The sequence below is a fragment of the Primulina eburnea genome, chromosome 1 (assembly GCF_022965805.1).
Source record: "Primulina eburnea isolate SZY01 chromosome 1, ASM2296580v1, whole genome shotgun sequence".
NCBI lineage: Eukaryota > Viridiplantae > Streptophyta > Magnoliopsida > Lamiales > Gesneriaceae > Primulina > Primulina eburnea.
Genome location: NC_133101.1, coordinates 2,227,688 through 2,241,878, shown reverse-complemented (window position 1 = coordinate 2,241,878; position 14,191 = coordinate 2,227,688). Strand labels below are relative to the sequence as shown.

The following is a 14,191-nucleotide window of genomic DNA, read 5'->3' as shown; positions in this document are numbered from 1 at the left end:
ATACAAAACATTATCCTGTCTTTGGTTTCATCAAAATATTTCAAATTCCCTTATTGAAAATTAATTCGGGGGATACTTTAATTTCTTCCAGATCGATGAATATCGGAAGTTGTTAACTAGCTGATCAAATGGTGTCTTAGATAAAAAGAAAACGACATAGTTTGAATATATGTAACCATGCAATTGTACGTGAGGTACAACTTGTAACGTCGTTGTCTAGCTAAGACGTTTTCGCAGATGTAATTCACGGAGTCGATTTGCTACGAGACCACCTAACAGGACTGGTGGAGACCAAAATGTGATCATATAAATGATTCGTTATTTTAAATAATTTGTAGAAAATAAATCTGTTTAAAAATCATGGAATTATTCTAAGTAAAACGAAAACAAACTTATCAAACACACCAAATCTTTAGGGATTTTGGAATAGGTTTTTAACAATTTTATAATAATCGATTAATATTTGAGCTAAACTATTACTAGAAAAAAAATCGTGAATCAATTTGGGTCGATTAATATCGATATATTATTTTGGAATAAATAGTCATGTATACTAATTAATCGAGTAAGACATTCACTACCGTTTATAAACAATTTTCAAGTCCAACCATATATATTCAATCAGATCTGGATCCGCTTTATTAAATATTTCTCTGGTCATAGATTAACCACAGAGGTTTATCTATAAATATTGTGTTTTGTGTTACACTTTGATCCAGTAAAAATATTCATACTTTCACTTACATAGAGTCTACATGCTTAATATATACTAGTTGCTCAACATACGTGGTGTGTGCACAGTTTTTTTTATAATTATCGAGTAACAAAAGTGAAATTTGACAAATTATCGAGGGATTAAAGTGATATTAGAATTGTTAAATTTTTTTAAAAAAAGTGTTAGTTGAAATTAAAAAAATAAAAACAAAAAGTATAACATTGGTGTCACATAAGGGCAAATTTGGTGTCCATTTTTGTCTTTATTAGGTCCAACTTTATATATACTAGTTACTCTGCAGACGCGATGCGTGTGTGTACAGTCTTTTTTATCATTATCGATGAACTAAAGGGAAATTTGATAAATTATAGAGGAACTAAATTGCTATTTATATTATTGTAATAAAAAAAATAAAAATAAAAGTTTGTGTTGAAATTTAAAAAACAAAACAAAAACAAAATAGTAATATTAGTATCATATAAAGATAAAGTTGAAAGAAAAATTGATATCCTTCTTAGATGGTTACTATCGTACATATCCTCAACTTTAATAAATAGAATCTTTACGTTCTTTTTTATATTTACCGAGCTCAAAAGCTCCAGCTTTCCCACGTACTCTTCAAATTTTGAACTAAGAAACATAAAGATGAACCCAAAGGAACAAGATCACAGCTCTGCCACCAATATTCCTCTCCTAGCTTCCAACGATGATGTTGAGAAAGGAAATCGAGTTCTCAAGACCGACGGTGCTTCGTTTTTCGAGACAACTTTCAATGGATTAAATTCCTTATCAGGTATGTAGGCATGTATATGTCCTCTCTTGAATATGCCCCGGCCCAACCTTCAACTTTCATTTGGCAAACTAAAATTTCTACGTTTTCTCGCTTCCAGGTGTTGGGATTTTGTCGATTCCATATGCATTGTCGAATGGCGGGTGGCTAAGCTTGATTCTTCTATTCATGGTTGCTAGTGCAACCTTCTACACAGGCTTGTTGATCAAAAGGTGTATGGATTTTGACCTGAATATACGAACCTATCCCGATGTAGGAGACAAGGCTTTTGGCACCAGAGGACGAATGGTTGTCTCGATTTTCATGCATATTGAACTGTACTTGGTTGCCACAGGTTTCCTGATAATTCTCGTGGATAATCTGCACGACTTATTAGCGAGGTTGGAACTCGATTTTTATGGCATCAACATTGGCGGAAGACAAAGTTTGGTCATAATCGTGGCACTAATATTGATGCCTACTGTTTGGATTAACAATATGAGAGCTCTTTCATATGTATCCGCCACTGGAGTTCTAGCTTGTGTTGTGACTATTGGATCGGTTCTATGGGTCGGTACATCTGATGACATTGGGTTTCATAAAAAGGGAACACTTATTAATTGGACAGGAATCCCTACGGCTTTCAGCTTGTACATGTTCAGTTACGGTGCTCATCCTGTATTCCCTACATTGCACAATTCTATGCGAAACCGACGACAATTCTTTTGGGTAAATTCAGTTCTCGAAACACTAGATCATCTTCAAATAGTCGAGTCCGGCCTAAAGCTGACACATTTCATAATTTTTTGTAGGTGCTGCTTGTATGCTTTCTTTTTTGTTCGGTTACTAGTGCATGCATGGCAATCTCGGGATATCTAATGTTCGGTTCAGAGGTAAAATCCCAGATAACACTGAACCTCCCAACGAATAATATTAGCTCTAAAGTGGCTATCTACACTGCCCTTGTCACTCCTTTAGCGAAATACGCACTGATGCTAAGGCCAATTGTTGAAGGATTCGAAGATCTGATACAATCTCATCGTGGGAAGAAATCTTATGGTTTCTTTGTCAGGACAATCTTGGTGATCAGCAGTGCCATTGTGGCCTCAACAGTACCATTTTTCGGGTATCTAATGGCACTTGTTGGAGCGTTTTTGAACGTCACAGCTTCGATATTACTTCCATGCTTTTGCTACTTGAAGATTTCAGGTGCTTATAGAAAACTGGGCGTTGAAGTGGCGATCATCGGATTCATAGTGTTGATGGGTCTTGTTATCCTCGTTACCGGCACCTACACATCCTTGAAAAAAATAATCCAAAACCTATAAAATATATAACCTTTCGATTATCCACGCTATATATGCATTGTCAAGGGAAAATTAATTAACCCGAGGCATTGTTTTGTGTGCATGACAAGAGGTGATTGATTTTTAATCTTTTATTTATCATGTGTTTGATGTGCATGATTAAGATTGTGATAGGTCCGTTCAGCCCCCACTCGCACTGTATGCATTATTATCCTCTTATTGGTGGTTATATAATCCTTTGAGAAAAAAAATGATGTTTGATTAATTTAAATTTTCCTTTAATATCCTAAAGTTTAAAATAATTATAAATTCAACAAATGTAATAATATTTAAATATAATTTTTAATTACACTAATATTATAATTAAATTAATTATTATTGATCATATTTTAATTATTATTATATTATTTTTAATGAAATATTATAATTGTTATTAACCATTATTTAATATTCAAATTTGTATTATTATTTTAATTATCACAATAAATGCATATTTATGTTATTATCAAATTTTAATTATTTTCTATAATATTAATAGATTTTTTTAATTGTTTTCGAAAATTGAAATTAATGAAAATTTATAATTCATACAATATTTTAATTTTATTTATAATTTTTTAAATAAATTAATTCTAGAAATTATATTTATTTATTCAATCATTTTAAGAAAATATATTACTAATTAATATATGATGAGAGCATGTTAGTAATCATAATATAATTAACAAAAAAAATAAAACAAGTTAAAATCATGTCAAACGTACATTATATATTTTATCATAATGTGTTATTTATTCATACTTTTTATTTTATAATCACTTTTATTATATATCATTTACTTATCATATCACACAAACCAAATGATGAAGTGTTTTTCATGTCCCGAACGAACTTCAAATGCAATAAAATAATTGATGGAAAACGAGTATATACATTTTCGGTATCATTTTTAAGGCACCCGGTGCTATTTTTCTTGATGAATGTCGTCTAGATCTTATTTTCCAACGGTAAATCGCATGCAATAATATAGTGTTCATGTCTCCAACTAAACATTGAAATCAATACTCCAAGGCCATAAACCAACGAACGTTTAGAGACTTCCATTTTTCATTCACCTGAAGTTTGAAGAAATTCTTTAAATATGCTACAAATGATATATATACTCGCGAGATATATTATATTTAAGGAAAAAAATTCGCAATCGAATTGTTGAGAACTTAATCAAAGTCTCACGTTAAAAAAATACAAGAAAGACCATGACTTAGACTATTAAATAATATCTTCATCGGTATGCGACTTTTTGGATAAAAACCAAAATCAAATTTTGGTTGTTTGCTTTACTATTTTAGTCATTCTTCTACAAAAGTACTTAAATGACACTGGACACATCAACGACATGAGTAAAAAGATTAAATTACATGAAAATATTATATTAAAAGATATCGGGTTGTGTTATATCAAAGATTTAATTTGAGATTTTTTTAATTACGTAGCCACACTATTTTTTTTCTTTGGTATTCTATTATTATTATTATTTTAACTTTTTTTGTAATTATATTAATGGCAAAAAAAATTCTTCCAATGTCTAAGTATGGCAACAAAAGTTTCATATATCATATATACCAGCCGTCGACACATACGTTGGATGAACACGATAGTTGTATACATAAAATATTATTTTGTTGTTACAATTTTTTAATCATATATAATTAATAATTTGAAATAGAAAATGATATAAATATAGAAATACCTATAAATTTGTTAAGTATTAAATAATTTGTACAAAAGGAGGGATTGAAGAGTTGAAATTGTTGGAAATTGGAAGTTATAAAGTTATTTATAGAAGACGTCACCAACACATGAATATATTTAATACAAAAAGGTGAAACTTTAATATAATACTAGAATATCTGCACACACATTAGGTGTAATATAAGTTTTAACTGCAGATCATGTGTTTTAAATACCTCAATCAAATCAAATCACAATACTAAAAACATTAGACTTTCTTATTAATGAAAATTTCAGTTCATTTCAACAGAATAATAAAATAAAATAACACTTGAAACAATTTTTTTGTGGCTTGTCATTTATAAAATAGCAGAGACCAATATACAAATTTGTTATCTTTATTTTTTTATGAATATCTATTTTCCAATAAATCACTGTACTTCGAGACTTATCATGAGGCGTATGATACATTACAAACCTATGATCATTAATGTGCACGTAAAGAGAAATTTCATAGGCAAAACAATCATCTCTAGACAAGAGGTGGAGTAAAGGACTTGACTTAACAAAGAATTGACTCTTGTGGCTATAAATCATAATAATTGTCATGTTCATGTCGTGCAACATAATTTTCATACTCGAATGAACTCTTAGAACATTAAATATATACAATATTCGTGACGATGATATTGTATAAATACAAACATTCCATGTCGTTGTATATATTATAATTCTGATGTTGATGGTTTAATGATATTGAGGAAGGAATTAATGTAGTTTTCAATGTTAGATCTTTACTTATGTGAGCTTCTATATGAATAATTATGTGTTGTGGGTTGTCCATTAAGGTAAGCCTAAAATAAAATGATCAGCTAATGTTTCGGGTTATTGGACTTTAATGTATCTAATAGGTTGTGAGCTTTTAATGTGTAGATAGATAAGTGTAATATTTGTTTTTATGATGAGTTAAAATAGAAATATCAGAAGATAATAATAAACATTATCTATGTATAGGTCATGGTCCCAGCCATATCATGCGGCGTCACGTTCCTTATTATCTTCACCAATAAATAAATATTTCAGAAGAGAAACTAAAAGATTCTCTCAAAGAAAAGTGCGCGTAAATCTGGAAGATCAAGACACGTTCTAAAGAATTCAGGATTATGTTATAAAGTGAAATTTGACAGTTTTTTTTTTTTTTTATAACTAGCAAGAGACTAAAGTTAGGCAAATTATCGAGGGGTTAAAATGCTATTTGAATTGTTGAAAATAAAATAAAAAATAAAAGTGTTTGTTGAATTTTTTTTTAAAAAAACAAAAGATATAATATTAGTATCAAATGAGATCAAAGTTCGAAAAAAAAAATTACATTTTTGTTTTGTTTTGTTTTTTTAAATTTCAACAAACACTTTTATTTTTTTTTAAATTTTCAACAATTCAAAAAGCACTTTAGTTCCTCGAAAATTTATCAAATTTCACTTTAGTCTCTCGATAATTATAAAAATGGACACCGACTTTTCTTCCAACTTTGCCCTTATTTGACATCAATATTAATTTTTTTTTCTTCAAATTTCAACACACACTTTTTTAAAAAAAAAATTCAACAATTTAAATAGCACTTTATTTATCTACAGTGTATATAAAGGTTGGGCCTTATAGAGACAAAAATAGACACCAATTTTTTCTTCCAACTTTGCCCTTATGTGATATCAATATTGCACTCTTTTATTTTTTAGTTTTTTTTAAAATTTCCACAAACACTTTTTTTTTCAACCATTCAAATAACACTTTAATCATTCGATAATTTGTCAAATTTCACTTTAGTCTGTCGATAATTATAAAAAAATCGTACACACATGCACTACGTGTACAAAGTAACTAAAGTATTGAAATGGAGTGTGAGCGAAGAATTTTGATATGAAAAAAGGAGGTGGAAAAAGTGGATTTGTTCTTGTGGTGGACAAATTTTAGATGGTTTGAACGGAGGACCGAACCAACGGTGGATTTCAATGTGGTATAACTCAATTAATATATATTTTTATGGCATAACCTGCTTTGGTAATTTATATATTTAATATTTTATGTCATTTAAGAGTTGGACACCACGTCTCTCGATTTCAATAAAGATAATTATTACAACGTAATTATCTACGTCAGAATAATAATATTTGCGAATTTTGAAATAAAAAGTACACATTTATTTTATTTTTGAATTCTTGAATAAAGGTATATTTCTTTTGCATCTCCTTCTACAATTATTGTTTCCAATTCGAAGTTTTCTGTAAGTTTACAAAAAAACGCACAGAAAGAGGCAAAACCACAGTCACTTTACAGTATTTAAAATTTATAATTTAAAGAAAATTCATAAATTTTTTTAATATTGGAAGAAAAAGTTGGTGATTTTTCTAATAATAGTTTGGCTAAAAAATCCTTAAAGGTTTGATGTGTTTGATAAGTTTGTTATCGTTTTACTTACAATAATTCCAAGATTTTTCAACTTCCGCTCCTATTTAAAGGAGCAGATAAAAGTTATTAATTATTTTCGATAAATTATTTAAAATAACGATTCATTTATAATTTTCTTCGTTTCCTTTCTAATATAAATACGTTTTTTTTTTTCAAAAATTGTGAAAAAAAAAGTGGATTAAAATATACCAATTTATATTCCATCAACTATTTCACACACACGTGTGGTAAGATATGAGAATGGGAAAATGAACTAAAGTTTTGCCCAATAAAGAACTCATTTTCACCTAGCTTTTTACACAGTGAGTCTCATATGAGACCGTCTCACGGATCATAATCGGTGAGACGAGTCAACCCTACCCATATTCACAATAAAAAGTAATACTCTTAGCATAAAAAGTAATATTTTTTCATGGGTGATCCAAATAAAAGATCCGTCTCACAAATACGACCTGTGAAACCGTCTCACATAAGTTTTTTCTTTTACACAACATCCCACCCTTTCAAACATTTATTTATTTGATCTGTGCAAGAAAATGGTATCTGGGCAAAGAGATTTGATCCTTAAGATATGGCGTGATTGAGATAACAATAGATGATGATGCGAGAGATCTTTGACTGTAAAAGAATGGAAATTAAGTTCACATATTTTCAATGCTTGATTCGAGTGTATTCTAAATGATTGTGGTTTTCGTAGCAATAATTTTTCTCAAGGAAAAAAAAAAAGAACAAAGAACTGTGTGCTTGTTTTCGTGTGTGAGAGGAGACAGTGGGGGGCTGCCGTCGCCGTCTTTGTTTGATTTCATTATCGTCTCAGACTTTTGTCACAATGATACAAATTATGCAATTTAATTTTGTCAATTTATCATATCATCATTGGTGTGGAAATTTGTTTTATTCACATGGAAATATTAAATTTATTTATGAATTTTCGTAATCCCCCTTATTATTTTGAGGAGGAATGTTGTAGCAATTTAGGTTTTCGAGAACCCTAATGCGCTCATAGATTATAAATTTTAAATAATGTAAAGTGACGGTAGTTTTGCCTCTTTCTGTGCTTTTTTTTTTTAAATCGTGTGTACAGTCTTTTTTATAATTATCGATATACTAAAGTGCTATTTGAATTATCGAATTTTTTTTTTTAAAAAATAGAACTAAAAGTGTTTGTGGAAATTTTAAAAAACAAAAACAAAAAACAAAAGTGTAATATCGGTATCACATAAGGACAAAGTTGGAAAAAAAAGTTGGTGTCTATTTTTGTCTCTATTAGGCACAACCTTTATATATACAAGTGCAACGACGCGTAATATTTTTATAATTCTTTTGATTTATATTTAAACGAGGATTAAAATGAAATTATAAGAAACAGTGAGAGCTACACTGTAATTTTGATATATAAATTAAAAAATAAATTGAAAAATAAAATAATTAAAAAAATGACATAATTAAGAATTGAACGTATAACATAAACCCAAGAAACGATGACTTTATCTACTGAACTACATATAAATTACATTAAAATTTTAATATTTTATTAATATATATAATTATTAAAACAGACCATGACACCAAAGTTAGTTACTCTAAATACCTCAACCTTAATAAAATAGTATAGAAGTATAGACAAGTCACTATGCACAAGCGGTGCGTGTGTGTACAATCGTTTTTATAATTATCAAAAGACTAAAGTAAAATTTGACAAAAATTATTGAGGGATTAAATTGTTATTTGAATGGTTGAAAATTTAAAAAAAATTAAAATAAAAGTGTTTGTTGAAATAAAAGTAAAAAACAAAAGAGTAATATTTATATCACATAAGGACAAAGTTGGAAGAGAAAATTGGTGTCCATTTTTATCTCTATTAGGCCCATCCTTTATATATAGTATAGATATATACTATTCAGTCCACCGCACAAGCGGTGCGTGTGTTTACAGTCTTTTTTATAATTATCGAAGGACCAAAGTGAAATTTGACAAATTATCGAGAGACTAAAGTGCTTAAATTAAAAAAAAAAATTAAAATAAAAGTGTTTGTTGAAATTAAAAAAAAAAAAACAAAAGTATTATATTAGTATCAAATAATAGCAAAGTTGGAAGGAAACATTGATGTCCATTTTTGTCTTTATAGGCCCATCATTTATATATCGTATAGATATATACTAGTCACTCTGCACACGCGTGTGTGTCCAGTATTTTTTATAATTATCGAAACATATAGTGAAATTCGGCAAATTATCGAGGGACTAAAGTGCTATTTGAATTGTGGAAGATTAAACAAAATTAAAAATAAAAGTGTTTGTTGAAATTAAAATAAAAAACAAAAGTGTGATACTAGTATCACATAAGAGCAAAGTTGGAAGAAAAAATTGCTGTCCATTTTTGTTTCTGTTAGGTCCAACGTTTATATATAGTATAGATATATATTTATATATATAGTACACAATCATATTTATAAAGGCAAAAACTTGTGTAAAACGGTGTCACGGGTCGTATTTGTGAGACATATATCTTATTTGGGTCACCCATGAAAATGTATTACTTTTTATGGTAAGAGTATTACTTTTTATTGTGAATATGGGTAGGGTTGACCCGTCTCACAGATTATGATCCGTGAGACGGTCTAACATGAGATATACTCATCTATAAATGTCACAGATCAACTATATATGAACGTTATTTCAAAAAAAAAAAAAAAAACTATATATGAACGCATGCATACTATAAGTTATCGCCTGTTTTAGACAAAAGCTCCAGCTTTCCTACGTACTCTTCAAATTTTGAACTAAGAAACATAAAGATGAACCCAAAGGAACAAGATCACAGCTCTGCCACCAATATTCCTCTCCTAGCTTCCAACGATGATGTTGAGAAAGGAAATGGAGTTCTCAAGACCGACGGTGCTTCGTTTTTCGAGACAACTTTTAATGGATTAAATTCCTTATCAGGTATGTAGGCATGTTTATGTCCTCCTTGAATATCCCCCAAACCTTCAACTTTCATTAGCAAACTAAAATTTCTACGTTTTCTCGTTTCCAGGTGTTGGGATCTTGTCGATTCCATATGCTTTGTCGAATGGCGGGTGGCTAAGCTTGATTCTTCTGTTCATGGTTGCTAGTGCAACCTTCTACACAGGCTTGTTGATCAAAAGGTGTATGGATTTTGACCTGAATATACGAACCTATCCCGATGTAGGAGACAAGGCTTTTGGCACCAGAGGACGAATGGTTGTCTCGATTTTCATGCATATTGAACTGTACTTGGTTGCCACAGGTTTCCTGATAATTCTCGTGGATAATCTGCACGACTTATTAGCGAGGTTGGAACTCGATTTTCATGGCATCAACATTGGCGGAAGACAAAGTTTGGTCATAATCGTGACACTAATATTGATGCCTACTGTTTGGATTAACAATATGAGAGCTCTTTCATATGTATCCGCCACTGGAGTTCTAGCTTGTGTTGTGACTATTGGATCGGTTCTATGGGTCGGTACATCTGATGACATTGGGTTTCATAAAAAGGGAACACTTATTAATTGGACAGGAATCCCTACGGCTTTCAGCTTGTACATGTTCAGTTACGGTGCTCATCCTGTATTCCCTACATTGTACACTTCTATGCGAAACCGACGACAATTCTTTTGGGTAAATTCAGTTCTCGAAACACTAGATCTTCTTCAAATAGTCGAGTCCTAAAGCTGACACAATTCATAATTTTTTGTAGGTTCTGCTTGTATGCTTTCTCTTTTGTTCGGTTACTAGTGCATGCATGGCAATCTCGGGATACCTAATGTTCGGTTCAGAGGTAAAATCCCAGATAACACTGAACCTCCCAACGAATAATATTAGCTCTAAAGTGGCTATCTACACTGCCCTTGTCACTCCTTTAGCGAAATACGCACTGATGCTAAGGCCAATTGTTGAAGGAATCGAAGATCTGATACAATCTCATCGTGGGAAGAAATCTCATGGTTTCTTTGTCAGGACAATCTTGGTGATCAGCAGTGCCATTGTGGCCTCAACACTACCGTTTTTCGGGTGTCTAATGGCACTGGTTGGAGCGTTTTTGAACGTCACAGCTTCGATATTACTTCCAAGCTTTTGCTACTTGAAGATTTCAGGTGCTTATAGAAAACTGGGCGTTGAAGTGGCGATAATCGGATTCATAGTGTTGATGGGTCTTGTTATCCTCGTTACCGGCACCTACGCGTCTTTGAAACAAATAATCCAAAACCTATAAACATATAACCTTTCCATTATCCACACTAATAAGCATTGTCAAGGGAAAATTATTACCCCCAAGTGTTTTTCATTTCCCGAACGAACTTTAAACGCAATAAAATAATTAATGGAAAACGAGTGTATTCATTTTCTGTTACATATTTAAGGCACCCGGTTCTATTTTTCTTGATGAATGTCGTCTAGATCTTATTTTCCAACAGTAAATCGCATGCAATAATATAGTGTTCATGTCTCCAACTAAACATTGAAATCAATACTCCAAGGCCATAAACCGACGAACGTTTAGAGACGTTCATTTTTCATTCACCTGAGTTTGCAGAAATTCTTTAAATATGCTACAGATGATATACTCGCAGAATATTTTATATTTATCGAAAAAAAATTTCTATTTGGAGGGATTTTTGAGATCCTAAACAATTTAACATATTTTTCAGCACAATATCATTGTTTGTTTTATATATTGTCGACGAGCAAAGGACCCAATCTATGTTCTTTCTGAGCTGAGTAATGCCCAATAGTTTTCATTTGTGTAGGCTCCAAAAGTTATATATTGGCAATTTGGCATGACGATACCCAATTTTAAGGAAAATTGCTTTTATGGTTCTTTATTTTTAAGTCTCAACGATTTTACACCATCCGACCAAATGATCTGTCTATCCCCTCTTCCTATCAATATTTTTTCAGACGAGTTCCTCACATAAGATTTACTCGGTGAAATTTACCTGACTAACATGGTTTGTATTGTATTATGTCAGCTCGGATATTTACTAAGTGCTATCGACGGGTAGCAGCCATGGGTTGCTGGGTCATTAAAAAAACTTGTTTGATAGAGACTTCTGTTATAAAAAAGCCTATGCTGTTAAGTTCGGGTTACATACAACTGAACAGATTGCAGTAAGATCAGAGTGTAGTTGGTCTCATTTTGGTTTTGGTCATCCTTGGGAAAAAATGACAAATTGCAGCAAGATCAGAATGTCATTGCACTAAAACTGACTCGTAACTTAATAGAACTAAAATCAAAATGAGGGATCAGCAGACAAATTTAACTATTTTCTCAATTTTTAATATCTGCAAGTAAATTCTTCTTTGTTTTCGAAAAGGGTGGACTCCACGAGCACAATAAGCTCGTTTCATTGGTGAAAGAGGTGGATATCGTGATATCCGCACTTGCAGTTCCTCAACATCTCGAACAGCTCAAGATTATCAATGCCATGAAAGAGGCAGGCAATGTAAATTAAAGGTGATTCATTCTGATTTTTAATTCCTTCAATTACTAAATATTGATTACAATTTTTGCATGAAAATAATGGGTTTTATTTTTATTACCAAAAAGTAAAATCAGAGATTTGTTCCATCGGAATATGGGTATGAAGTGGATTGAATAAGTGGTGCATTGCCACCATTCCAAAAATTGCCTCCGCAGAAGGTTTCGATCATTCACAATATATTCATCCAAGGATGTCAGATGAATTTCGAGTTAACGGAGGATGACTTGGAAGCGTCGGCATTGTACGTTCCCTGAATACAATTATACTTCAGTTGATGATCTTCTTGATCGTTGCCTTGTTCGTCAACTCGAGCCTAAACTGGCGACGTTTGCTTGATTACTCAACTTTATGAATATGGAGTTGTGTGTGTGTGTGATCATTTTCTTTATTTTAGCAATTAATTATCTATATAAGGTTGCATTTGGTTTAGCCTCGAGAGTTTTCAAATATTTGGTTTGAGTATAATATTAGGAAATAATTGATTTATATATGATTGGTTTTATATTCTCTTGAGATATTTATTTTAAAAAATGGAAAATTACAAATTTGATCGAAAGACAAATTTGTAATAACAAACACGAAAGACAACTAATCGAATAAAACAGGAAAGAGTTTTACGGAAAAGTCCCAAAATAAAAATTCTAAAAGAACTCATCAATCCGCAAATCAAATTTGAGTAGTCAGACAAAACGAGAGTGGTTTAGTTTTTTCACTACACGTCACCAATTAATTATGGACACATATTTACTTTCCATTTAATTAATTTGTTTGCCTCGAAGTTAGAAATCATATTGAGAACAAAAATTTGGCATTATTACATTATACACAGGTATCTTGGGACGATATCAAGTATTTACGTATATGAAACAGATCGATTCGATTTATATATATGATAAATAATAATATTTGTAACAAAAAAATAATATTTTTTATAGATAAGATCATGTCAAATATCTATTTTATAAAATCGACTATATATTTCACAAAAAAAAATTATGAGAGTATCTCACAAGTCGATTTTATAAAGGCAAAAACTTGTGTGAGACGGTCTCACGGGTCAAATTTCGTGAGACGGATCTTTATTTGGATAATCCATTAAAAAATATTGTTTTTTATGCTAAGAGTACTATTTTTTATGGTGAATATGAGTAGGGTTGACCCGTCTCACAGATTGAGATCCGTGAGACGGTCTCACATGAGACCTACTCTTTTATAAAATAGATATTTGACATTATCTTATCTATAAAAAATATTATTTTTTTTGTTACAAATATTATTATTTATCATATATATAAATCGAATCGTATATATATATATATATATATATATATATATATATATATATATATATATATAGACACACACACTTTTAAAAAGTAGTCTATATTTAGACTCCTTACATTTCGATTGTATAAACTTCTTTTCATATGTTAGTTATCTCAAATATATGCCATAGAATATTTATAAATTAATACTCGATAAATTAATAATATTTCTAAAATAAAAACTTTTTTCGATCCCGGCTTAGACTTGATTAATTAATAACATGATAATTTTTTTGGAATACCAATGTATAAAACCATGATCTCTTTCAATATCATAAAATAAATTGTTTCTAAAATTACAAACTTGTATAACTAGGAAACATATGTAAATATGATTATTAATATAAACATCAAGAAACTTACAAACTT

General features: G+C 30.5%; 2 protein-coding genes across 2 annotated transcripts; both read left to right on the top strand.

Moving 5' to 3' along the window:
• The first annotated feature begins 1,311 nt into the window (after positions 1-1,311).
• On the top strand, positions 1,312-3,103 carry LOC140810243 (amino acid transporter AVT1I-like). The gene is made up of 3 exons (XM_073168119.1): positions 1,312-1,508; positions 1,606-2,213; positions 2,297-3,103. Exons 1-3 carry the CDS (start codon positions 1,361-1,363, stop codon positions 2,810-2,812), a joined length of 1,272 nt encoding a protein of 423 aa, XP_073024220.1. The 5' UTR covers positions 1,312-1,360; the 3' UTR covers positions 2,813-3,103.
• Positions 3,104-10,051: 6,948 nt separating this feature from the next.
• LOC140810237 (amino acid transporter AVT1I-like) lies at positions 10,052-11,295 on the top strand. The gene is made up of 2 exons (XM_073168111.1): positions 10,052-10,632; positions 10,712-11,295. Exons 1-2 carry the CDS (start codon positions 10,093-10,095, stop codon positions 11,225-11,227), a joined length of 1,056 nt encoding a protein of 351 aa, XP_073024212.1. The 5' UTR covers positions 10,052-10,092; the 3' UTR covers positions 11,228-11,295.
• Positions 11,296-14,191: the final 2,896 nt, after the last annotated feature.